This window comes from Petromyzon marinus, chromosome 1 (assembly GCF_048934315.1).
Source record: "Petromyzon marinus isolate PM22_M1 ecotype Great Lakes invasive population chromosome 1, UKy_Petmar_22M1.pri1.0, whole genome shotgun sequence".
In the NCBI taxonomy this organism is placed as follows: Eukaryota; Metazoa; Chordata; class Hyperoartia; order Petromyzontiformes; family Petromyzontidae; genus Petromyzon; species Petromyzon marinus.
The window spans coordinates 20,176,278-20,201,305 of NC_133667.1; the positions used below are offsets into that span (position 1 = coordinate 20,176,278).

General features: G+C 40.1%; 1 protein-coding gene across 1 annotated transcript in view; it reads left to right on the forward strand.

Moving 5' to 3' along the window:
* Positions 1 to 25,028, forward strand: part of LOC116951417 (immunoglobulin superfamily DCC subclass member 4-like) — a 346,431-nt gene that overhangs the window by 255,388 nt on the left and 66,015 nt on the right. Inside the window, exons 13-14 of the mRNA XM_032970032.2 lie at positions 16,638 to 16,739; positions 21,271 to 21,454. Coding sequence (XP_032825923.2) covers positions 16,638 to 16,739; positions 21,271 to 21,454 — 286 coding nt within the window. The remainder of the gene's footprint in view (positions 1 to 16,637; positions 16,740 to 21,270; positions 21,455 to 25,028) is intronic.

Here is a 25,028-nt window from a genome sequence, read left to right on the forward strand (position 1 = left end):
CTATGGCAGTAGGCAGGGATTATGCCATGATGTCATAAAGCTGTGGCAGAATACTCTTGCCCTCACCCCTATAATATAATCGATTGGCTTTTTATGAACGGTGTTAGGAGCTTAACATTCCCAACGAGTTTGACAAAAGATCGGCTTTGTGATGCAACTTGCATACCTATTCACATATTACATGGTAATAATACAAAATATATAATTACCCTTGCCTTAATAGGCAACACTTTATCCTATAAATGATGAATGATGCTATGGAATGTCGAATTTACACCAGACTACATTTTTTGGTGATTCCCCACACAGCCGAGGTTGCTTCACTCATCAAACTAAGGAGACTTCTCAATCGGCTGCGGGTCTGGCTCTGGCCAGATTCCTAGTTAGGTATTCAGTATTAGGCCAGGCAGTGAAATGTGCTATTCTTTGCAGCCTTAGTTGTGAGCTCAAATCCCGGTCAAGGGTTGGCTCAGCCCTTCATCCCTCTGGTAACACTTTGGGGGAAGTCAACAGTGGTTACACTATGGAGAGATTGGCCCTCACCATGGAAATTTAGGATTTCAACGACTATCTCAGGACCGTGAATTGAAATGAATACTGCCTAACGTTCGCTGGAGTGTGTGGAAATTGCTTGTTTTTTTATTTTGTATTTGACTGCATAAAACTCTAACCAGATAAGCTTGTATGTGCCTGTAACACACTTTGCACCCAAGGAATGTCCACAGCTGTATATTGTGTTAACATGTCATCATTGGTCAATAAAAACCTTTAGTGGCCATCGTCAGCATTAACAGAGTAAATTAACTGTTAAAAATGCGAATTTAACGATATAATATTGATGTTAAAATAAAACATATTTTTACTTGTTTTTTTAGAAGTTGAGCAAACTAAAGATTATTATATCGGTTAAATTGTATGCAGCATTTTAAAGCAAAATACTTAGCTAAGCTTTCCTATCGTCCATTATAGCTTGCCAGGAGGCACTAGGGGCCCTTATTCGAAATAACCTCATTAACAATTCATGCAAGCAATCTGCTCTGTCCAAATGACCCTGCTACCCATCTAAGCATGGCCCGGAGGGAAACAAACAAGGAAATGCCTTGCCTAAAATCCCCTTGTTAGGATGCGGACAGAGTGCTGGCCATTGCCTTAAGCCGCCTGGGTCGGCTGCTCCTTTCCAGATCCATTGGCGTCCCTTCCCGGTGAATAGACATCAGCTTACGGGCAACTATTGAGTTGTCACTGAGTGTTGCGGGTTTATGGCAGCCCTGATTCACGGCTTTGTCAGAGCTTTCTTGGCATAGTCTTTTGTCACAAGGGCATGGTTACGGCCGTGGATGGAGAGAAATGACTCATTTAAACCCCTGTCGAAAACTCTCATGGTTTATTCGCATCGGAGTGAACTCAATAGAATGCGTGCTGCATTATATATATAAATACCTGCCCATGTGCTGACATGAGACCAAGTGCCCTGTGGGGAAGAAAAGGCTTGAAGGCTGCGAACAGAGAACAGTAAAGTGATACAGATGTATTGAAAGGGGATATTGTGTACCTTTTTATACAATTTTTTTACAAGATTTAGTGCTGCCTGTTTAATTGTCTATTCATGCAAGACTCCTGTGCATGTATTCACTTTGCTCCACACATTAAAAACAAGGTGCACTCATACGCTAGTGACAACAGTGAAGAATTCATATATTTTGCATATTTAGCAGAGTCAAACATGTTACGCTGCTTTGAAAGCATATTAAAAAAAACATTGTATGCTCATGTAAAATATTTGCATTCATAGGCGCTATTCTCATAAGGTTGTTATAACCACAACTCAGGCAATAAAAGTTCCATGTACCACAGAAAAGAGGATATATACAGTATATGCCATGCATATATCACAAGAGTGTATAAAAGTAAGCGAAAATACCCTCTGGGAGGTTTCTATAGAGCTCTCAATAGTGGAGGCACTTCTGCCAGCAGTGGTGTGAGCAAGCAATTGCAGGGCTGCACCTTGGATTACCTCTTGTACCACAGGCGCATCTCACTTCAAATCACGTGTGCATCATTAGCACGTATGTATGTACTGTATGTTGAACTTCTTTCGCACCCTATGTAGCCAACCGTGCTCATCGTAGGTGCAGGGTAAGGACAACACACTCAACACAAAAAGCACTTCCACTGCTGGATTATATTTTTTCCCGCCTGAGGACGACCGCTTGTGTTGCGATCGAAACGTCGCGATTTATTTTATTCTATACCTACGTGACTTTACCGAAAGAACCAAAGAGTATAGTTCCAAAGAAATTCGTTTTCAGTCTACGTTTAGAAGTGCGTCGCTCGAGTGGCTTACTAATGTCGGAAAGGAAGGGCGTTCAAGAGCTGTCAGTGTTCTGATACTTGCGTTGTATTTGTGCTGTTCACCATTTGGCGTTCTCTGGTCTAACACTGGTGGTGAGACTAGGCTGTCTCTGGTGTAGGCCAATCAGTTTCAAAGACATTGCCTATAATATCAGAGCATGTTTGTTTGCATGTTTTGCCACACGTATGTGTGGTTAATGCAAACCTGATGCCTTGACATAGATATCTATTTGGTGTTTGAACATTTTAACACCTGTTCATTGCCAGAAAGGGTAACACATTCTTACGTTTTCATCATAGTGGAAGGTTTAGTGAAAAATGGAAGGTTATTTCGTTTGTGGGTGGTGGGCCGATGGGGAAAGGGGTGCGCGGCTGATGGACACAGAAGTGTGAGGCGGGTCATGGCACGGAGAAGGCGGCGGGGCGAAGGAACAGCGGCAGGGATGATGACGAACCACGCGGAGACAACGCTGGTGACGACGAGATAGCGATGGAGGAGGTAGGTCAGGGAATGTCACAGGCTACTGGAAGTTGGGCCATCATACAGCGACCGTTAGTGGAAGCAAGCCCAAAAATACTACGTATTGCATGCGCACAAATTTTCATTTCAAATGTAGGGTAAAATGTGAATTACTAGTTTCGTTTTTTGTTTGTTTAATATATTTTTTTACAGAAGTAACACATGCTCATCTTTTCTGAACATAGTGAGTAAATGTGTACATAGCTGGGACTTGCCCACGTTCTTGAATGGTTATTCAACTAAACAAATGGAGTATGCATAAAAACATTGATTTCAAAACGGTAGCTTCAATATTCTTGGTTCTTTCGGTAAAGTCACGTAGAAGGGAAACAATAAAATGATAAAAATATAAAACAATACAATTTATTTTCTTTTTCGATTTAAAGCTTTCGTGACTGCAGGGATTCATCTTCTTGGTTCTTTCGGTAAAGTCACCACGTAGAATGGAAATATTATGTTTTATTTTTTATTATTTTATTTCCATTCTACGTGACTTTACCGAAAGAACCAAGAATATGAATTATTTTATTGTTTCCCTTCTACGTGACTTTACCGAAAGAACCAAGAATATAAATCCCTGCAGTCACGAAAGCTTTAAATCAAAAGGTAGCTTCAATAATTAAATCCTTTGTGATTTAATTATTGTAGTATGGGGTATACGTACAGAAGTGGTTCGCAAAACATTTGGAGAATTAAAGTAAATATATTCTGGTAGGTGAGTCTATGAAAAAACCCATCACATTTATTTTTGGAAAATACCGTCTGTCTCCGACTTAAGCGCAAACATTAACACGCAACCCTCAGAATCCCGAAGGGTGCCTAAGCATAGATGTTTGGGTCTCCGAGTTAACACGGAACAAGAAAGCGTACTTAACGTTCATCAGAAGTAACACCTCAAGAGACTTATTAGTGCCTTAGTCTTGTTCTGAGCCCTGGGTGATCAAGGTTCTGCCCCACTTAAAATCGCCAAATTGAAAAGCGTCTCACTTATCATAGAGCGTGAGCATATCTCCATGGTACTTAAATTGAATACCACTTTGTGAAAAGTTAGCAGTGGTTGCCGTATGCACAGCTGCTGTTAGCCCTCGCCATGGGAATTTGTAATTCTTGCCATTGGACTCAGGGCCGGCTCCGGAGGCAAGTGCCGCACCACCGCTCGCTTGAAAAGGGAGACACCTTCACGCACTATTAGCAGTGCCAATATTATTGCCGCACAAACATTGTTATCACGACGGCATCTTTTGGTGGAGGGTTTTTAAATGTACCCATTGTGTTATTTGGTGCTATTCGTAGTGTGCACCGTGTACGCTTATTCACTGGACAACTGTCTTCTCTTAGCTATAAATGCCACCGTATGTGCCAATGTTCGCTGCTGAATAAGAGACCACCCTCGCGTGCTGTGTTTACATTATGCAAGGCTGATTCGTGATCCAGCCTCTATTTTTATTTTATTTTGAAAGGACATTTTTGAATTGCTACCATCGTTTTGATTGCAATCATGCAAAACACTAGGCTTCCGAGTGATCGGCTTAGCAAAGTGGAGTAGTGCATTTTGTAGCGTTTTATTTTATTTTAGTTTTCGTGGAACTCAGAAGCTACATGCCCATGGAGCCCCAATTATGGAGGCTTTCTTTAAAAAACCGCACCAATCTGAACCTGAGGTTCAACTATTCATGTTAAGTTGCTTTTTTCAAGTCTTGCACGAGAGTGTATGTCAAACGTCGTAACATTTTGCTTGTTTCCCCCCCCCCCCCCCCCCCAGTGAGTTTGTTTGCATGTAAAATACATAATGCGAGTGAACCGCATTCCATATTTTAAATCATTAATATAGGGCAGGCAAAGTTACGTCTAAGACTCAAGCCTCGCTCTCCCCTCTTGCTAAGGTGACTCATCTAAAGAGGCCCACAGCAGCTCCACAGGGGACTTAGGGAAAGGAATTTTATCTTGTTCTGTCTATGATTTTTTTCTTACAAATATGCACGATAAAACTTAATTTGAAATTAACAACAAAATGTTTATAATTAAGGGTACGATATTATTTACCTCATGAATGTCATTTAATAGTTGTACTTTTTTTAAATTGATAGACATCCAAATAACTTTCTGCTTACAAAATGTACCTCCTTGAACTTCGTACGGTGCAAAGGAAGTTCAACATATATACTGCAGCCACGCGACAACTCGATCAAATGCAAAAAGGTTTTTTTTTAAGTCTGCATTTAGCAAAACTCAAATACAACTTTGTATAACTTTATTTCACCACCGATTCGCCTTTTACCATGTAGCTTCGTGATTATGAACATTGCTCAAAGCAGAATTGTTGCTGGGCGGTGGCCTGCCAATCGGGATTTAAACATGCAACCCTGTTACAGTGAGTCACACACACACTATCATCTTCATGGACAATGATAAAATATGAAAATTCCAATAACCTATTAATGTTCAAGGTCTAGTCTTAAGATTTAAGGTCTTGCTCTATGTAAATTATGGGTCAACGGTTATAAAACTAAAACCAAGGATTAGTCATTACATATATTTAATGCTCATTCTTCAAAGATTGCCACCCCTAGTGTTTTACAATTGTAATATGTGTAATGCATCAAATAATATAATGCATGTAAGTATGTCTATGTGGGGAACATTGATTGTTTACATCGTATTGTGTGGCTCTTCTGCAAGAATACTGTTAATGATGGTCTCAATGAGTCGCTTGGGCATAGTAGGGAATTGGGTAACCAGCGTGATGTCGATTAACTTGTTGTAAATTATTATTATCCGTATAAATGGTACGCGAATCGATGGTGTCACTAAGTGCACTTTGTTCAGACACAGCTGATGAATCGGCAAGAAATCTTCTCCTGGAGGTAATGTGGTTTGTACCAGCATGGCTAGCTTACTGCAGCACATTCTAGGCAATTCATTTTAATCACCGTTAATAGCGTAGGCCACAACGTACTATTAAAGAATTTACTGTGTGCTGCCTACAAAATGGTAACAAGTGATAAATTGCCCACAAGTGGTCCAGAATACGAGCAACGGGGACTGGACGGTGTAGCAGTTTTGAAGATGTCTTTATATTGGAAATAAAAAGGTGAGATCAACCTGCATTATTCAGTGTTCTGCCTCTGTATATACTTTCTCAGAAACCTGCTTACCCAGCATGCACATTAAGTACTTTAAACCTCCAGGAATTGGTGTATAAGTGCTTATTGGTATGCATTCATATCACTTAATTGGTATGCATAAATTATTTCACTTAAGTGAAGAGACTGGTAATTATACCTTAACCTATGTTGGTGCAATTTTGGTATAGAATGCATCGTAAATTGGGAATGACTGTGGTAATCTTGAGAAATATCTATTTTGACCAATTTTCTTTGGCCAGGGTATAAAGATGGTGATTTTCTTGCAGAAATGCACATTAGTAGAGCAGTGAGCTGTTATGTTTTTCTTCCTCTGAAGGTGTAATTAAATTAAATTAATCGAAGAATTAAGCAGTAATATAGAAGCAACTTTAAACATAATAAAAACATTTAGAAATTGGTGGGATGGCTACGATCAAGATGTGAGCATGTTTATGATGCTTCAGCTCATGTTCAGAGCTTGATTTTAGGTGGCAGGTAAGTGGGCATGAAGCACACACCAGCGGTTACAGGGGTAAGTGTGGAAACATGTCATATGTTAATTCATGACAAGTTTAATATCCAAATTGTGTGCCCACTGGGTGCCAAAAATGTACATGGAGGACAACAATGAAACAGGTTTCACATTATCAGCCAGATTCCTACAATAATGCAATGCAGTTTTGTATCAACGCAGCCATTCTACGAATGTATAAACGTCGCCATGATTAATAGTTGTCAACATATTGCGGCTTCGTTGCTTGATATACTTTACTTGCCTTTACACGCCCAGTGGCCAAATTGACAAATAATAACTCACTGCAGTTGTACAAATGCGGTACGCATCTTTGATCTCTTGATATGTCTCCTAGCGAGTGGAACATTTAGGAACATGCTGTATATGAATACCAGGGTCATACCCCTTTAGGTACACGATTTTAAACAAAAGTGGACTGACAAAGAGAGGAATACAAAATAATTAAAAACTCTATTTACTTACGGAAACGCCCTCATACAAAGATTACCAGTTAATAATGATACAAGTTTGGAGAAGAAAATGTGTTTAGTTTTGTCACGGTAACCTGTCCACTTTCCTGCATACAATTTCCTCTGCCTTGTCACTTCCACACTTATATTCTCAACATCTTTAGTTGCCTTATTTATCATATCGTAAGATGGGTTGCATGAAAAACGCTTTCATTGTATTATTTGTAGAGAGATTATAATGGGAAGGCCGCTTTTTTATTTGGTTATTAACATTCTCCACGATTATGCGTAATGATAATTACGTTGCATATTTTGCCGCAATTTAGAAGTTGTTTAATTTTCATGATATATTTGGTGCACTTTTTGGCTGTTTGGTTTTCACTGCTTGATATTGATTCAATTTCCGTGTTTTAAAAATGTAGAATAATCCACGGAGAGTTGGATGAATTTGTCACCTGTCTCCTCTTAATCATGAAAAAAAAATCACAGATAATAAGAAGTATTTTGGTAAAGCAGGATATGGAAAAATGCAGATACTAAGCATGGACGATTCGTGTTTTTGTAGACCTACAACGCACATGACTATTAAGGTTAGCAGGTAGTAGGATCACGGAGAGGAAGAATTTTACTTCATTACATTTTGTACAATTTTCTGGACTGTGCTTAACAGGCTTTTTTTTTTTTACAAATTTCGTTCAGCAGCCCGGCTCCATTTCTTCAACTAACAATATGCTGATGCTGATGCTCAGAAAGCAGAAACCAAACGAGACTAATGCTGCTGGAAACACTGGCCCAGAAGACTCCTCGGCTGAAATATTTAAATTGTTTCTTTGTTTACCCAGTGAAGTCAATTATTGTTTTTCTTACTGACAATCTAAAATGACAGCCCAGAAGCAAGTTTGTGCAATTTATGTATTTGATAGCATGCATGCATTCCACACATACAATTAGCCCAAGAACACATGCACTCAAGTGCATGCGTTTGTGTATTAGAAAGTACAGCAACACATATAAGAAATTATAGCTTGCAGAATGACTTCCACATATTTATAGACTCTGTATAACATGAAGAATTGAGTAATTTCGCTTGGACATACTGGATTCGAGGAGCTAAAACCAGGAGGAATTTCCTTCAGATTTTCCACCACTTTACAGCAGAGTAAAAACACGGAGAATCGCATGCAATCCTCTCCACAATTTCCCCATATCCTCTACCGTGTAATTTCGCTACCTTGCATACGTTCATGATTACGAGTGTGGAAACACCGACTGTGATTTACAGGGACATTTCAAATATATCTGGCCTTGGCCTGACTCTGCCCTATCCTGGGGAGTTTGACAATCGCACCTGATGCACACACGGTAGAATGCCTTCCAAAAGTGGTGGCAGATATTTTGATTCATAACTGGGGATTTCAGCATTTTTTTTTAAAGGTGCTGGAATTACGTTTACCTCCGTAAGAATTCTGCCTCCATGGTGCTTCTTCAATAAGCCTTTGCTGTAACGACCAGACAATTGTTTTATTTTATGAATAGTATATGAAGCACAAAATAAATGTATGCGAGTCCGAATGTATTTCGTGCGTGGTTTGATGAAAACTACTGCATCAAATTCACTACACTTAAAACATAGTTTTGTTTTGAATGGATTTTTTCAAGGGAAAATATCGCACCAAAAGTTAATATGATTAATTGGTACATTTCATTATTTTCAGTTATGTATTGTATGATTCTGTGTCAAATTAGGACCCATATCTTTAAAGAATAGGCCCTCAATTACAACACCCTGCAGTTCCCCAGCTTTGATTCAAGCAAGTCAGACTCTTCTGATGAGACACTGTGTGTTGAAACCGGTCTAGGATTTGATTATTTTGAATCAATGATGCTGAAATTAAGCACTCGCAGAAGGCCATTGGGCCGATTGTTTTACTTACGTGGCAAGACAGATGTTTGAAGGAAATATATTGTCCGCTTACCTATTTTGTTATTTATATCCTCCGCTACGATCCTAATTATTATTTTGTACTAAGCACAGGAATTGTCCTGCATTAGGTGATTCAAATTCTTAGCCCATTCGGTTGTTTATATATATTATTATTTTATTGTTTCCCTTCAACGTGACTTTACCGAAAGAGCTAAGAATATGAATTACTGCAGTCACGAAAGCTTTAAATCAAAATTTAGGTGATTCAAGTTACATTGGCTTCTTTCAGTTTTTGTGTGTGTGCATCACCTGCTCAGCAAGCAGCCTAATTTAGAAATCTGCATTATGTATTAGGCTGGGGAGAGCGCACCAATACTATAATGATCCAAACAGCCTTTGGCAGCTTGTCCAACATTTTTCATAATAAGCTGCTTTGAGTAATTAGTGTCTTGCTAGATAAATCATTTCAATAATAATTTTCCAATGGTCTCTTCGGCAAGCTGATTTTTTTGGAAAGTGCAACTGGCCATTTGGCAGATTGCCAGCCCCTGAACGAAGTGTGACAGTATATTATTTGCCATGGAACTATGAGACTAATGACTCAGCATGACCAAAGTATATATAGGGAGGCTTGCAGTCTACAAAAAAAATCAGAGGTGCTCTTATAGTTTTGCAGAGAAATTGGGGCCCCCAGCAACAACTAATGATTAGACCCCTAAGCATGCGTGTGCATAATATATATATACTCACACAATCCTATTTATGATACAAGAGAAAAAAATGTGTGAAATTCAAATAATGGGGTTGTTGCATTTTGACCAAACTGCCACAAGGCAAGGTTCTTGACACCAAATTGATGTATTTAAACGTATATATAGTATATATAGGAGAAAGGCTGGAAAGCCTAGTTATCAGCTTGCTCACAAATTAGCCAGTTCAAGTGACGTTCATGGTTGAATTCCACTACCACCTGACAATTTGTAGACAAAATTACATAAATTTGGATTTAAAGCTTTCGTGACTGCAGGGATTCATATTCTTGGTTCTTTCGGTAAAGTCACGTAGAAGGGAAGCAATAAAATATTTATATATTTTTTATTTTTATTTTATTGTTTCCCTTCTACGTGACTTTACCGAAAGAACAAAGAATAAGAATTACATAAGTTCAACATCACATGTGAGGATTACAACCTGTGAGATAATGTACCAAATGCAGCATAATTATCGCATTTTAGAATGATATAAATAAAAAAAATGTTTACTCAAAGTGGTAAGCACTGACTTGACATTGCTAAGGATCCTTAGTTCAAATGTGGACTTGGTCACCTGTGATTCGAACCTGGTTACAAAGTCTCACGAGTTTATAGTCTCAGCCTGGTCATCAATGATTTCACACAAAAACCCTATCATATATAAAAAAAAAGTATGACTTAAATCACAAAAATGTCAGCTCTGACAATAAAATATTATTGTTTTGGTTCTCATGTAAATAACACTTCTCTGTGTCAGGGCGTGTGAGAGCGTGCGCTCCTGGTGTCACTGGAAGGAATCTTTCGTTATGTTATATCTCCTTCCGTGGTCAATTCTCTAACACGTGAGTCTGCACTGCTTTGCGAGTGTGCTAAATTGATACTTACTTCATTATATGACATTTGTGTGATATTGAGACAAAGGCAAAAAAATGTGTATTCAGATGTCCCTGCAGAATAATAAATGCATTCAATTGGACTAACTTAAACAAAATTATAATTTACAATATCACAGTCCTCCTCCCCATCATCTCTGATCTCATTATCCTTGATTCCCTTGTTCAGTGGGGTCCAGCCAATCTGAAACTCATATTGTTGTCTGTCAGTTGGAATGCTCCTGTTTTTCATACATTTATAGATATAAAGAATATATCATAAATATACCAGACCCAAGATGGAAAATCCACTTAGTTTAAATTATATGTTCATGGAAATTATCTTTATGGTTTGGCAACGTTATACATTCTAAATTTGGTTAATAATCACGCTCATTAGTCCTTACTTGTGCATTATCATCACTTTAGAGCTCTTGCTCCCATGGCACATTTATCTGGATTTTGCCGTTTGTAACAATGGTAAAACAGGCATAAATCTAAGTTTCACAAATGTTACAATTAAGGCTTCTGCGATATAATTGTTCATTTTACGACACGTATCGAATTTCTTTATATGGTGAATATCTCAATGTCAATTTCCTATTTAAAAAAAAATATTTCACTCACTTTATATATTTGTATTTACCACTGACCTTTCCTTTGTTATTCGTTGCGCACGGATGCACTTTCTTTTGCGGGCAATTGCAATTCACTCTGCTCAGTCGGTGTTAGCCGCTGAGGCCGTGGCGGGTTTCTGTTTTAATTCCTGTTGCTCCATGCCCCGCCCCCCTGTACCGTTCCCATTCTAGTGTAATGTGCACTGATGCCACCTCTATTGTGGGTGATATTGCCACTAAAAATTAAGATTGATTGATTTTTACTTCACATTTTTATTGTATTGTTTTTTTGTTGTTGCGGTTTTCCATACTTCCAGTAGGAATGAAGATTACTTCAAGGTTCTTCCATTGCAGTTCACTCGACATCAGTGCCGCATAATATCATTATCCTCGTAGCAAAAGTAGCTACATATGCTACGGGCCCCGCATTTTCAAGGGCCCCGCGCTAAATGCTTTCAAGCTATCAATTCCGGTTCAGTGACTCTGCACTTGCTCTATTACTATAGTACTATCCCGCCTTCAACTTTTATGAACGACCGGGTGTTTAAGGTTAGCGGTTTGTCGTATTATCTGGCTGTCTAGAAAATGAAAAAAATACAATTACTTTACTATGCAAGTTAAACATGTGTGTTTTAATATTAGTGTTTTTTAAAAATATATTTAGGGCGCCTTTATAACATATGCTAAATGCTTTCAAGCTATCAATTCCGGTTCAGTGACTCTGCACTTGCTCTATTACTATAGTACTATCCTGCCTTCAACTTTTATGAACGACCGGGTGTTTAAGGTTAGCGGTTTGTCGTATTATCTGGCTGTCTAGAAAATGAAAAAAATACAATTACTTTACTATGCAAGTTAAACATGTGTGTTTTAATATTAGTGTTTTTTTAATATATTTAGGGCGCCTTTATAACAAATGCTACAGGCCCCGCACTAGCTTAATCCGGAACTGCTCGACATAAGCCTGCTGAGTCGTTCTCATCATAACAATCCTTGACGTCTTTATTGCAAATGCTTTCCGTTACTCAATAATAAATGATTTACAATAAACTTAAAATTATGATGTCATGTAATTGCCATACCATCAAGTACTCCACAAGCACTAATTCAGTGCATAATAGTTATTTATTTACAACTGTGATGATCAAGTTTGTCATTTCATTAATATTCTGTTCGGAAATAAAATAAGTAGGAAAAACAAAATCAGCAACAATAATGACAGTTTAACGATATGTAGCAAAACGGTTTAAAGGTAAATCGTTTCTCGTGTAAAATATTGTCGTCTTGTCACAGTTGCTACCCTAAATCAAATGCATTGGATGGTTTTTGTTCACATTTAAAGAAACAAAAATAGGTGCTTTTGTAAAATGTTACAAATCCATGAATACATTATTTTAAATGGCCCATTGGAATACGAATGTCATGCAAGCAGTTTTCTCGCACACACAGTTTTCCTACGACAAATGATGTATCTTAAATATAATTGTCAGAGAATCTGTCGATCATAATCATATAAAGTCAGTAAGCATGCATGTTTAATTAAAGCAGATTTATTTTAAAACAAAAGGAAACAAATTGGATAAATGGATGAGCTTAAGCAATGCATTCTACATCTTGGATGCAATGTGGGCAACACAAACTTTACGAACTGGACTACACCTTTTCACCACTTGTTAACTACCAACATAATGTGATAGATCTCAGTATGATAGACGAGGATTAAAAATCTTGGATATATTGCATTTGCTCCATTGTTTAAAGAATGTGTTATATATGTCATAACATGAAGACATTTAGATTTACAATTCTCACAATGGGCAGTGTACCACCCCGTATCAGTGAATGCCCTCTGGCATCAGAACTAATTCTGAGGCCACCTTATGATACTACATACATACTTTTTTGAGCCCTACAAAGAGTATTAGACACATTTTAAATCTTGATTTGAAGCTTTTGTGACTGCAGGAATCCATACTGTTTGGTTCTTTCGGTAAAGTCACGTAGGTAGAAAATAAAATAAATCACGACGTTTCGGGCGCAGCACAAGCATCCGTCATAAGGTGGGAAAGCATTATAAAAATTTTGATTTAAAGCTTTCGTGACGGCAGGGATTCATATTCTTGGTTCTTTCGGTAAAGTCACGTAGAAGGGAAAGACTAAAATAATAAAAAATATATTATTATTTTAGTCTTTTAACGTCGTGAGAATTTTATTATTTTATATTTTTATTATTTTATTGTTTCCCTTCTACGTGCCTTTATAAAAATGTTAAGGTAAAAATGCAGCTCTGCAATTTCTTACATAACGCCATTGCTGACAGAAGGGCCTCCACGACAGGAAGCTCAAGAGAACCTCTCTAGTCGACTCTTCCATGCTGGCCAGATGTCTTAGAACAGGCGGGAGTGCCCACACTTTACCCCACCAAACACGACTTGACAATGAAAAGTGGTGTACGCATTTATAGTGCTGGGTGGATAGAGATGGGGTATTTCAGAAACCTGCACCATTGTTTCAACCGGTGGAGATTAAACCGGCGACCTAACCAACAAACCAAAATGTACAATCTTAAGCGCTATAGTGTACTCACAGTAACTACGCAAAAAAAAATCTATGCCATGTAATGATATTGTTTTTTTTCCATGCCGAAACCCAGCTGAGACCATCAGATAACTACACTTGAGAGTTGAGAACCCAGTTTAATCAACGGGTGGCTGCCCAAAACCCAGGATCTCAGTGGTGCCGGCTCAGTATTTGACATGGTATTAGCCCCCTGAGCCACCCAGCCACCCTGCTATGAACCTGGACATTTCAATTGGCCTCATAGGTGCATAGCCACTTCATGAACGCAAAGTCTTGCGGCACGAGCCCGTCGCCGTGTCTGTTCCATTTATTTAAAGAGTGCCACAAAATCTCGATGGATCGCGTGCTTCCACACGTTTCCAGAGTGACAATTCTTCTGCACTTTATGTAAGACAAGGAGTATCTGCCTATGTAAAGCATGTACATTTACTGACTACAAAGTGTTTATTTTCAACACTTTGGAGATATGAATACACTCAGAAATACAATTGGGAAATCTGCTTATTTTGATGACAATGCAGATTATGTTACGTAGTTGACCAAAGATAAAGAGGTCTCTCTTGCCATCTCTCTCTCTTCACAAGACCTCACCCTCACGTCCTTCCTCCTGCCAGAATTGTAACTTACTTAGTCAGTACGTGGCATCTCAGGTCAGCTCTTAAACTATCATTACATGTCTTTGCATAAGCATTTTGTATGGATATTTCAAAGTGCAGAGAGATATAAATCAATTCAGAGACACATGAGTAATCACGTTTTCTTTATGACAAATGTCAACCTGGATCTCACACCCGGACTCTTTGACACGCCATAGTCGGTGCTCAATACACAGTAATTGTTGAATATTTATTATCCAACAAACACATTCAATATTAATTATTTAAATCATATAACATAAATACATTTGGTGGTTCATTTTAAAGAATACCTAATCGATACACATGCATATAATGAAATACCATTATATAAACCCGTGCCTGGAATTACATGAGAGACAGACATAGTAACACGTGAATCGGAGAACGAATGAAACTTGTTTACAGCACTGAATGTTAAGGAACGTAAGTGGGCGACGGCATGAAACATCATGGATGGAAGGGATGAAAGCCAATGCTCGAGACGGGTGATGGAATGGCATTCAAAGGAGAGAACATGCCCGACAAGATTACCACTGCAGGGAGCGTGTAATGGAATGAGGGGTGCCGTCAGGGGCGGAGCCAGGATTTCAGGCCGGGGTGACATTCAGCAAATTTTAATTTCAAGAATGATTAGAGAGTCGTCAGGCTGTTGAACTAGACGCCATCGGTTGGCGGACACACTCTGACAATGCAGTTGCACGGAGTCCGCCAGACCGAGTGTCGTACACTTATACGCAGAATGTCACCCCTGTCACCCCCCCCCCCCCCCCTGGCTCCGCCCCTGGGTGCCGTGGTGGCGAGATGTTAACTACCTCGCCTGGTATGGAGGAGGTTGTGGGCATCGATCCCAACCCTGATGCTTGTATATTTGGAGTTTGCACGTTCTCCCCATGGTCGTGTGGATTTTTCTCCGGGTCTTCCGGTTTCCCCCCTCCACGTTTAGAAACATGCGTTTAGAGTATTTGGCTGCTATAAATTTCCACATGATAAACCACTTCGTTGAGCTATCATTTGTGGCCAGGTCGCTTCTGAAAAATAATTATATAGCTTAGTGGGCCTTACCAGCGAAAATAAAAACTGTTAAGTTTTTTTTTATTCTTGGTTCTTTTGGTAAAGTAATGTAGAAGGGAACAATAAAATAATAAAAATATAAAACAATAAAATTCTCACGACGTTTCGATTGCAATACAAGCAATCATCATCAGGTGTGAAAACCACAGCAAGAACATTTGAAAATAGTGGCGGTTTTTTTTTAACGTTAGCACCACGGAGAGAGATTTGGCAGTTATTCAGATGGACGAGTCCATCTATGTTCGGAAAAGAGGAGGGGGGAGACGAAAATAATGGATGCGGTCTGAAAGCCATCGTAAGCGTGAACAATCAATTAAGAACCGAAATGGTTTATCAAATCCTTCCAATGATTGCTAAGCCATAATCCATCTTCTCGGTTGAAATTGTCTCTGTGTTTGTATATTTCAAAGTGCAGAGATATATAAATCAATTTATAGCCTCATGAACGAATCTCTCATGGTAGCCAGATGGTTTGCAAAGAACCACTGTCTTGGAGAAGTCAATGTCATGTGAGCCTACTGAATTATAACAGTGATCTGCCACTTTTTTTCAAATTTTCTTGCTGTGGTTTTCACACCTGATGATGATTGCTTGTGTTGCAGTCGAAACGTCTTGAGAATTGTATTGTTTTATATTTTTATTATTTTATTGTTTCCCTTCTACGTGACTTTACCGAAAGAACCAAGAATATGAATCCCTGCAGTCACGAAAGCTTTAAATCAAAATTTAAATGTGAAGTTTTTGTTTAGTTTAGAATGTTCAGGAGTGAGAGGGATTATTGGAGATTATTGGGATGGCATGGCGTTAGACTCTTATCCAGCAGTGGATTGACCATGGCTGATGATGATAAGTCATAACTCATCCGCTGCTGGACGAAGTCCTCCTCATCACCATCCCACACAATCTGGCAATAAAACAATCCGTCTAGAACCTGGACATGAGCTGATTCCATCACTCCAGCTCGACAGTAGTTACGCTTGTATCACGTTACATGAAACATTTAAAAACATACACATAGTATTCTACACAACACATGCATGCACGGAATACTATCCCACATACTGTGAAAACACACATACTGAAAGAATGGAGTAGCCGATTGTGAACTTTATCACTCATGTAAGTTTTTAGATAAACCCGTGCATAAATGTCAAGCCTACAGAGGAAATGGGCAACAACCCGTTGTGATGCGTGCTGTGCAGAGCACGACACTCTGTACGAGGTGAAGCTGGTGGCATACAACAAGCACAGCGATGGCTACGCCGCGGTGTGGAAGGGGAAGACAGCACGGAGTCCAAGCGTTGGTAGGTACCGTTACACGTTTCTGTGCGCGCGCGTGTGTGTGTGTGTGTGCGGATGCATTTTGCACACACGTGGAGGGCGGTAGTGCAGTGGTTAGCGCGCTGCGCTGTGAACTCGGCGACCCCAGTTTGATTTCCCACTTACGGCCAACGCCATTGACGAGTATCCGAACCGGTCATGGGCCTCCCCTAGGTCGACTCAGCCTCAAATCAGTACCTGGTGCGGTGTGTAAACATCGCCACTCGGGAAACAAAAGCATCCGGGCGTGATGCTGACCACCCACCCCTTCGTGTGCTGTGCCTGCCTTCATAGGTGCCTGCTAACATCACTTACCCCAAAAATCTGTTGCAGGCTATACGGGGGATCTTTGTCTTTGGGCGAATGCATTCCCGTTTGTGTTTGGGGTCGTGTGGTAGCTGAAGCCTGGCTAGGATGATTGCTAACGCTATTCTGCCTGAAGTGTGTACCCAACATGCCGTATGAATATAAGCATTGAGGAGGTAGAGTAGTTTCTTGGCCATACGTCAAGTCCAGGCCACTGACACATGAGCTCTGCAAATTGGTAAATCCTTGCACATGTACTCAATCATTAAAGTTAGAAGGGCACATCGTATTTGGAGGTGTTCTGCAAATGTTTGTTTAGCTGTAACATAGCTTTACGTGCCACAGTGGTTAGCACACTGCCTACAAACCTAGTGAGTGACCTAAGGTCAATTCATGGGCATGCAAAACATTATTGTAAACAGTATTGTTTTTTATTAATACAATTTTGTATAAAACCTTACTGAGTGCTGTGGTGGAATTGTGATATTGACCGACAGTGTGGAGAGATAGCCCTTACCAATAATATTTGGTAAATCATCAGTATTTATTTTAGTGTACCTGACTGCTCATGAGCTCAAGATGGGCAAAGCTGGTCTAAAGTTTGCGTATTTACTACAATTATTTTGGCTCATATAAGTCTGCAAGGAAATGATCCTCTTAGCATACAATATATTATATTCTTGTGTACGGCAATATGTTCAGGAGTTAAATGCCAATGTTGAGGTCTAACGAGAGAACGTATGGAGACAGTTTGTGTAGTTTTACTGTTCCTCTATTGAAGGAGCACACACTACAGTGGTTAAACATATGGTCCATAGTTTTGGGGTTTCATGGCCACAGTTTTAAACTGTCGCTTGTGTCTTTAATTTCCCGTTTATGAAGGAGATGTGCGCATTGGCCTGTTGATGTTCTAATGCGGTTGATGGTTCCACCAGTGTCTTCGAGGAATGTCAACGCCAGGAGGTGCGATGTTTGGGTCTAGAATTAGGTGCTTGTATACACGTGGGCACACAAGCACACACAGACAGGATAGATTTCCAAAAAGTGTTCTTATCAAGTGCGATACAACAACAAAACCTGCATGCATTTAAATAATGTTTGGGTCTCGAATGAGGTGTTTGTACTGGATTACCCAGAATGCTTTGCAACAGTGCTTGGTGAGGTTTGACATGTGTTGTCTATTACGCATTGGTAAGGTCGTGCATATTCAATAATCATGGTATAACAATGAAATAACAGGATCATTAAATAGTGATGCTGGGATAAATTACTCATGATGGACTCTGGACATTTCGTTTTTTCTCTGCTTAATAAAATATGTATATGTAAGAATATAGAAAGCTCATCATAGGTGAGGAAATTCTCTCATTATCTACTGGCAAAGATGCAGATGCAAGTACCTTGAGCCATGTAATAATGCCTGTAAATTGACAAGCTTGTGGATTTTCAAATCGTTCGGCTAAACTGAAAACATTGAGCAAAAACGCACATCAGCACACCTGTCACCAGATCACATCCAATAAGGGAGAAATAGTTTGCAGTTAAGGATTTAGAATCTTGGCTTTATCCAATAAAAAATATAGATGCTTGAGTGAGGTAGATTGATTGGGCAGCTGAATTAATATTTTACCAACCACCCCACATATATCGTGCACGTAATTCCTAGCAGCTTTGAGTCCATTGGCAGAGTGCTGCTTATCTGAGAAGAGTTTTCTCGATTCTAACAAGCACTATGAATGACTATAGCGAGGGCTATAACCAACACACGTTTTTGTGGTGTCGTGACTGTGGCCATCCAACCAAAACTATGAGCCATGCAGTCTGCACTCCTTCGACGGCAGAATAACAAAACTCCACAGACTCTCTCCTGAAGCCTTCCCATGGCTCTCAGACCTCGACATTCGCATTTAGCTACTGAACATATTGCCATATGCAAGAATAGAATGGTGCTTAGTGATGTGTACCTGGCAACCTGAGTACTTATCCCTCTGCATGGCTAAAATCAGTGGGCTCACCGCCTCCACCACCCCCTTCACCAACCCACACTGACAAGCCCAGTAAAGTACTGGCAAGCAACCTCCATAAATGAAACGGCATGTATAGGTCTTCAACCAGTATTGGAGAGACAGTAATTTATTATATTACACCCGTGTACTTTATGCGGTCGTCAGGACTGCTCTTCCTTCCAATAATAGGAAGCCACTGGAGCTATGCACTTTTAAATCTCGATTGGAAACTCATTTCTTTAGAACTGCTTTTTGTGTTTAGTTTGTTGCCCTTCCCCCGCACCTCCGGTTCGCACGTTTTGCTATGTACGGTGCGAAAGAAGTTCTGCATACATACGTATAACATTACTCATGGGCAATCATCTCTGTATTTTTCAGGCACTGTATAGACGTAGACAAAAAAACAATTTAAATCGAAGATATTTACTGCTGCAGTGCAGCTAAGCCTTTCTACAGAATTGGCGTGCACTGGACATCAATAAAAAAAAATTGGCCATCGGCTACAGTTGTGAATGACAGGTTGTAATCAAACGGATAACATGAGGATTTCTCCATGATTTATTTAAAATGGATTATGCGAGTTGAGCTTTACATTAATCGCACTGCGATTAGCTGTCAATGGCCATAGTGTACGTGCATATTCATTTTGGATATTCGATGTAGAAAAATGTAGGAGTAGTGGCTTGTGCTTTTGTTGTTCGGAATTTAAGGAGTGAAGATGGGATCTAAAGAAGGTACTGGGGCATCTCCCTCTTCGCCCGTCATCACTGCCCTCATCAAGAATCATAATCATGCATTTATAATTCATGTTGCCGTCAATACCAAAATCCTCGTCGCCATGATTGTCAACATCATCAACATTATCACCATTATTACTAACTTAACATCGAAGTCACCATCACGTCTCTTCTCACCATTCGTCATCTTTACCATTCGTCTCATCGTCAACTTCAATTAAAATCATCTGCCATCATTTTTATCATCGTCTACATCGTATGTAATTAAACAGCTCTAAGCCAGGTGGTTGGCAGTGTTGTGGAGGGGGCCCCCATGCCCCACCCACATGCCCCATCCCCAGTGAGAATGTTCACTGCCATGATTACACCCACTACAAACCTTGTAGTATGTGTTTTTGTTTGAACTTATTTCGCACCATACATAGCCAACCGTGCTAATCGTAGGTGCGGGGGAAGGACAACAAATTAAACGCACAAAAGCAGTTCTAAAGAAATTAGTTTTCAGTTTAGATTTAAAAGTGCATATCTTCAGTGGCTTCCTAATATCGGAAGGAGGAGCATCCCAGATTGCTGCAGAAGCTCATCTGAAAGCGTGCAATGCAGTAACCATCTTTGTTCGATGGTTAATGAAAAGCCACTGCTGTGAAGATGACCGGAGTTTGTGTTTTTATGCTGTCAGGTTTTACAATTCATAAAGCTAAGTATTGTTACCCTCTATTTTAGCATAATATAACACGTGTTCGCAATTTTAGTTCATTCTTGTATCTCTTACATTGTAATTACCGGGTTGTTTTCTTACAGGTAATACATTAAACTACTTTTACTCATTATTTAGTTTACCACATCTGCCCATATATTTCAGACATGGTGAAAGGGGTTTACATTTTACAATTTTAAATTCATGATATTTTTTTAAATGTGGAAATCATTAACAAAATTTAATTCACGCTATTTTTTTAAAATGTAGAAATCATTGATATTTTTTTTGTGAAAGCATTTAAATAAACAATACATTGCCCTAAAACTGAGGTATTTTGATGGCGAATTACATCTATGCCTTCAGATCCACTGAGTTTGCAATTTTTAATGTGGCTGTCGATGGCTGAAGCCAAGGGATGTCACAAGCTGTTTGCTTGGGGTCAGGATCCAATTGGCTCGGTATGATTAAGGTAGCAGCACTACTGTGTTGGCAAGGGAGATACAAAATAACCCCCCCCCTCCCCCCACTTCACACACACACACGTAAAAAGACTGTAACAGCTGTGAATTACAGCCCACACAGCCCAGGCAACGTTCAGTGAAACCTTGTTAATGTCTGAGGTGGGCACTACCACTGCAGTTTGCACTCAGTAGCAGCATCAAATTTGTATGAATGTATTGACCCCCTATATATATATTTCAATTGGCACGTGAGTGATGTTATGGTAGCAAAGACACGTGGACTCCAGCGTGAGCTTGTTCTGCAGATCCATCCGTACAGCCCAACGTGCCGCTGCCTCCCACTCACATCACGGCCACCCCCAACGGCTCGACCACCATGTGGCTGCACTGGAGGAAGCCCCTCTTCTCCGCCGCCAAGATCGTCAACTACACCGTCCGTTGCAGCCCCAGCGAAGTGTTTAATGCCTCATACGTCCTCTATTTCACGTGGTGAGCATTCCCTATTCTGACTTGCTTTTTGTGCATGCATGTATGGCCCTATTTTGATGTATGTTGAACTTATTTTGCACGGCACGTAGCTAACCATGCTTATCAGAGGTGCAGAGAAGGACAACAAACTAAACTGATCCGGACATGATTCGTAGGTTGATGGAAACAGAGAAATGTATCTCTTACTTTTTGGGAAAAAAACAAATATCATGCATTTTAATAATAATTAAAATGCACGATATTCGTTATTACTTGTTTTTAGATGTTTTGCATCGCATGTAAGTTTAGTTCACATGGTGCCTAGCAACGTCTATAGGTTAATACCAAATAGTGTATTTTTTGTAAAGTGATGGGTCCTGTATTTGGGATATTAGACTAATTCCATGAATTAGCATTTGTTATCTGGAAGAAAATTAGAATACCTGAAATAAAAAAAGTACACAACCAGATAAAACTCCAAGCTCTGCACAGACGAATGCAATTATTTGCTTGACGGCTATCCTGTGGTCATCTCATAGCCCACACCTACAATAGCTTGCATTCACAGGCAGTCTCCCGTATTAGTGTTCACCATGCTTAAATCACTGCCGCTGGTTGACCATATAAAAGTTTTGATTACAGTCATACATTTTGAAAGATGCCCTGTTTTCGCAAATGCCTTTAGTTTCATTTGCACGAATGAAATACATAACCTTGCAAGCAAAACAATACTTATTATTGTCAGATAGATCATGATTATATTTTTTATAATTAGCACCCTATATACCAGAGTGTCTCAGAGCACTTTATATCAAATCTCATCTCAAACATTTTAAAGGGGACCCCCAGTGACAGCTGTCCCAGTGGACACAAGGTGTTTGAGTACCTTTTCAGAATCAGAAGTTTATTGTCTGAGTAAATAATACATTGTGCTATGCGGCTCTTTTTCAAGGGCGACTCCGCCAGCAAAACAGACGTGGCAGCAAGAGTTAATGAACAAGATATAAAATATAAAAATATATATAAAGTACATCAAACCCAATCAGTTTACAAAACAATAACGTACATTCGCATTTGAATTGTTTCGACCTCAATCATGTCTGTTTAAAAGAGTACAGTCATGGCAGAGTGGTGTTCCCCAGAGAAGACACTGCCAGTTGGATCCAAAAAAACTTGGAGCAGCTACATTAAACGCTTTTGAACCAAGTTCCGTAGGGAGCGATGATTTCCATGTTTAATCTAAATTGAGTAATTTGTGGGTAATTTCCAAATTAGGCAATTTTTTTTGTAGCCACGCAATGTATGCCTTCTTATATCACTTATGTTTTACGTTTGCTGTTTCCTTATGTTATATTAGTTTCCCAACTGGCGATATCAGTTCAATTATAAGCAGATAGGTGGTGCATTTGCATCTTTAAAAGGGATATACAATTTCCACAGAATATTTACCTCTATCGGTAACAGTGAAAGATAAAGGTGCAGCCCTGCAATTTCTTGCTCACGCCACTTCAGGAGGAAGGGTATCTTGTGAACGCCTTGAGAGTGTATTTTAGCTTAATCTTCCATGGTGGCTATACACTGTGGGGAAGGTAGGAGTATCCCCACTTTACCCTACGACCTGCAACCGGACAATCAATTAACTGTGGTGAACTCATCATTAGACCTCCTTTGCCAGTACCAAAATGTAATAATACGGTTTTTCTCCTTTTTTATGGCAACAAAACTGAAACCTTTTTTCAAGGATTCATGTCTGCATTAACCACAATACCTGCAGTCAAAATGCAAACAAAAAAACATACTATGATAATATATGCATTGTCCTTGAAACTGCAGGTATTGTGGTTAATGCAGGCATGAATCATTGTAAAAAAAAGGTTTCAGTTTTGTTACCAGAAAAAAGGGGAAAAACCCTATTATTACATTTTGGTACTGGCAAAGGAGGTCTAATGATGTAGATGCTCACCCCGAGCCCTCATTACTTTGATAGTGCATTGTCTTTGAGCTGTACGCCTTCTGGCGTCACGTGGTCAAGCACCAATTGGGTCGAGGCTCAAAAGAAAGCCGTCCCTTGGTGTGGACCAATCAGTTTCAAGGACAATGCATCATATATTATCATAGTATGTTTTTGTTTGCATTTTGACTGCAGGTATTGTGGTTAATGCAGACATGAATCCTTGAAAAAAGGTTTAAATTTTGTTGCCAGAAAAAAGGGGAAAAACCCTATTATTATGTGGTGAACTCATTCACATTGCTAGGGGGACAGATGCAGGGCGTTTATGAAACGTTCCCATCACATGAGCTGCCACGCCAGGAAAAAGAGCCAGCGACCTCTGGATTGCAAGTCCAATGTGCTAACCGTGACACCATGTTGTTCTCACTATCTGTTATCAATACAAAATCGTTCATATTTATATTTAACGTCTTTCGCACCATGCATAGCCAACCGTGCTCATCGGAGGTATTTGAGAGCTATTGGAATCACATGGTGTGATAAAAGGTTGATTGAAAGTTTTAAGCTGCTTCTATTCGGATGCGAGTTATTATTCAATGTAATGTTTAAAACAATTTCAAGTTGTAATTTGTCAAAAGATTTTTGCTATGTATATTAAAAATATTTTTTTTTGGTAAATGTGTTGTGTTTTTATTTCACGCGGACAATGTATTTCTCCCGTGTCACTTTCTATTAAACAGAACTCCTCGCGTTCAACACCACCACCACCACGTGACTCCGTCGCAACTCGCCCGCTTGCGCTGCGAGCCTGCTTCGCTTCGCTCACTCCCCCTCTCTCCCAGCCTCTCCACTGCTAGCCTGTTCTCTCTCTCTCACTCTCCACTGCTAGCCTGTTCTCTCTCTCCTAGCCTCTGCACTGCTAGCCTGTTCTCTCTCACTCTCCTAGCCTCTCCACTGCTAGCCTGCTCTCTCACTCTCCTATCCTCTCCACTGCTAGCCTGTTCTCTCTCTCACTCTCCTAGCCTCTCCACTGCTAGCCTGTTCTCTCTCACTCTCCTAGCCCCTCCACTGCTAGCCTGTTCTCTCTCTCACTCTCCTAGCCTCTCCACTGCTAGCCTGCTCTCTCACTCTCCTAGCCTCTCCACTGCTAGCCTGCTCTCTCTCCTAGCCTCTCCACTGCTAGCCTGCTCTCACTCTCCTAGTCTCTCCACTGCTAGCCTGTTCTCTCTCACTCTGCTAGCCTCTCCACTGCTAGCCTGCTCTCTCTCCTAGCCTCTCCACTGCTAGCCTGCTCTCACTCTCCTAGTCTCTCCACTGCTAGCCTGTTCTCTCTCACTCTGCTAGCCTCTCCACTGCTAGCCTGTTCTCTCTCACTCTCCTAGCCTCTCCACTGCTAGCCTGTTCTTACTCTCCTAGCCTCTCCACTGCTAGCCTGTTCTCACTCTCCTAGCCTCTCCACTACTAGCCTGTTCTCTCTCTCTTACTCTCCTAGCCTCTCCACTGCTAGCCTGTTCTCTCTCTCACTCTCCTAGCCTCTCCACTGCTAGCCTGTTCTCTCTCACTCTCTTAGCCTCTCCACTGCTAGCCTGTTCTCTCTCTCACTCTCCTAGCCTCTCCACTGCTAGCCTGTTCTCTCTCTCACTC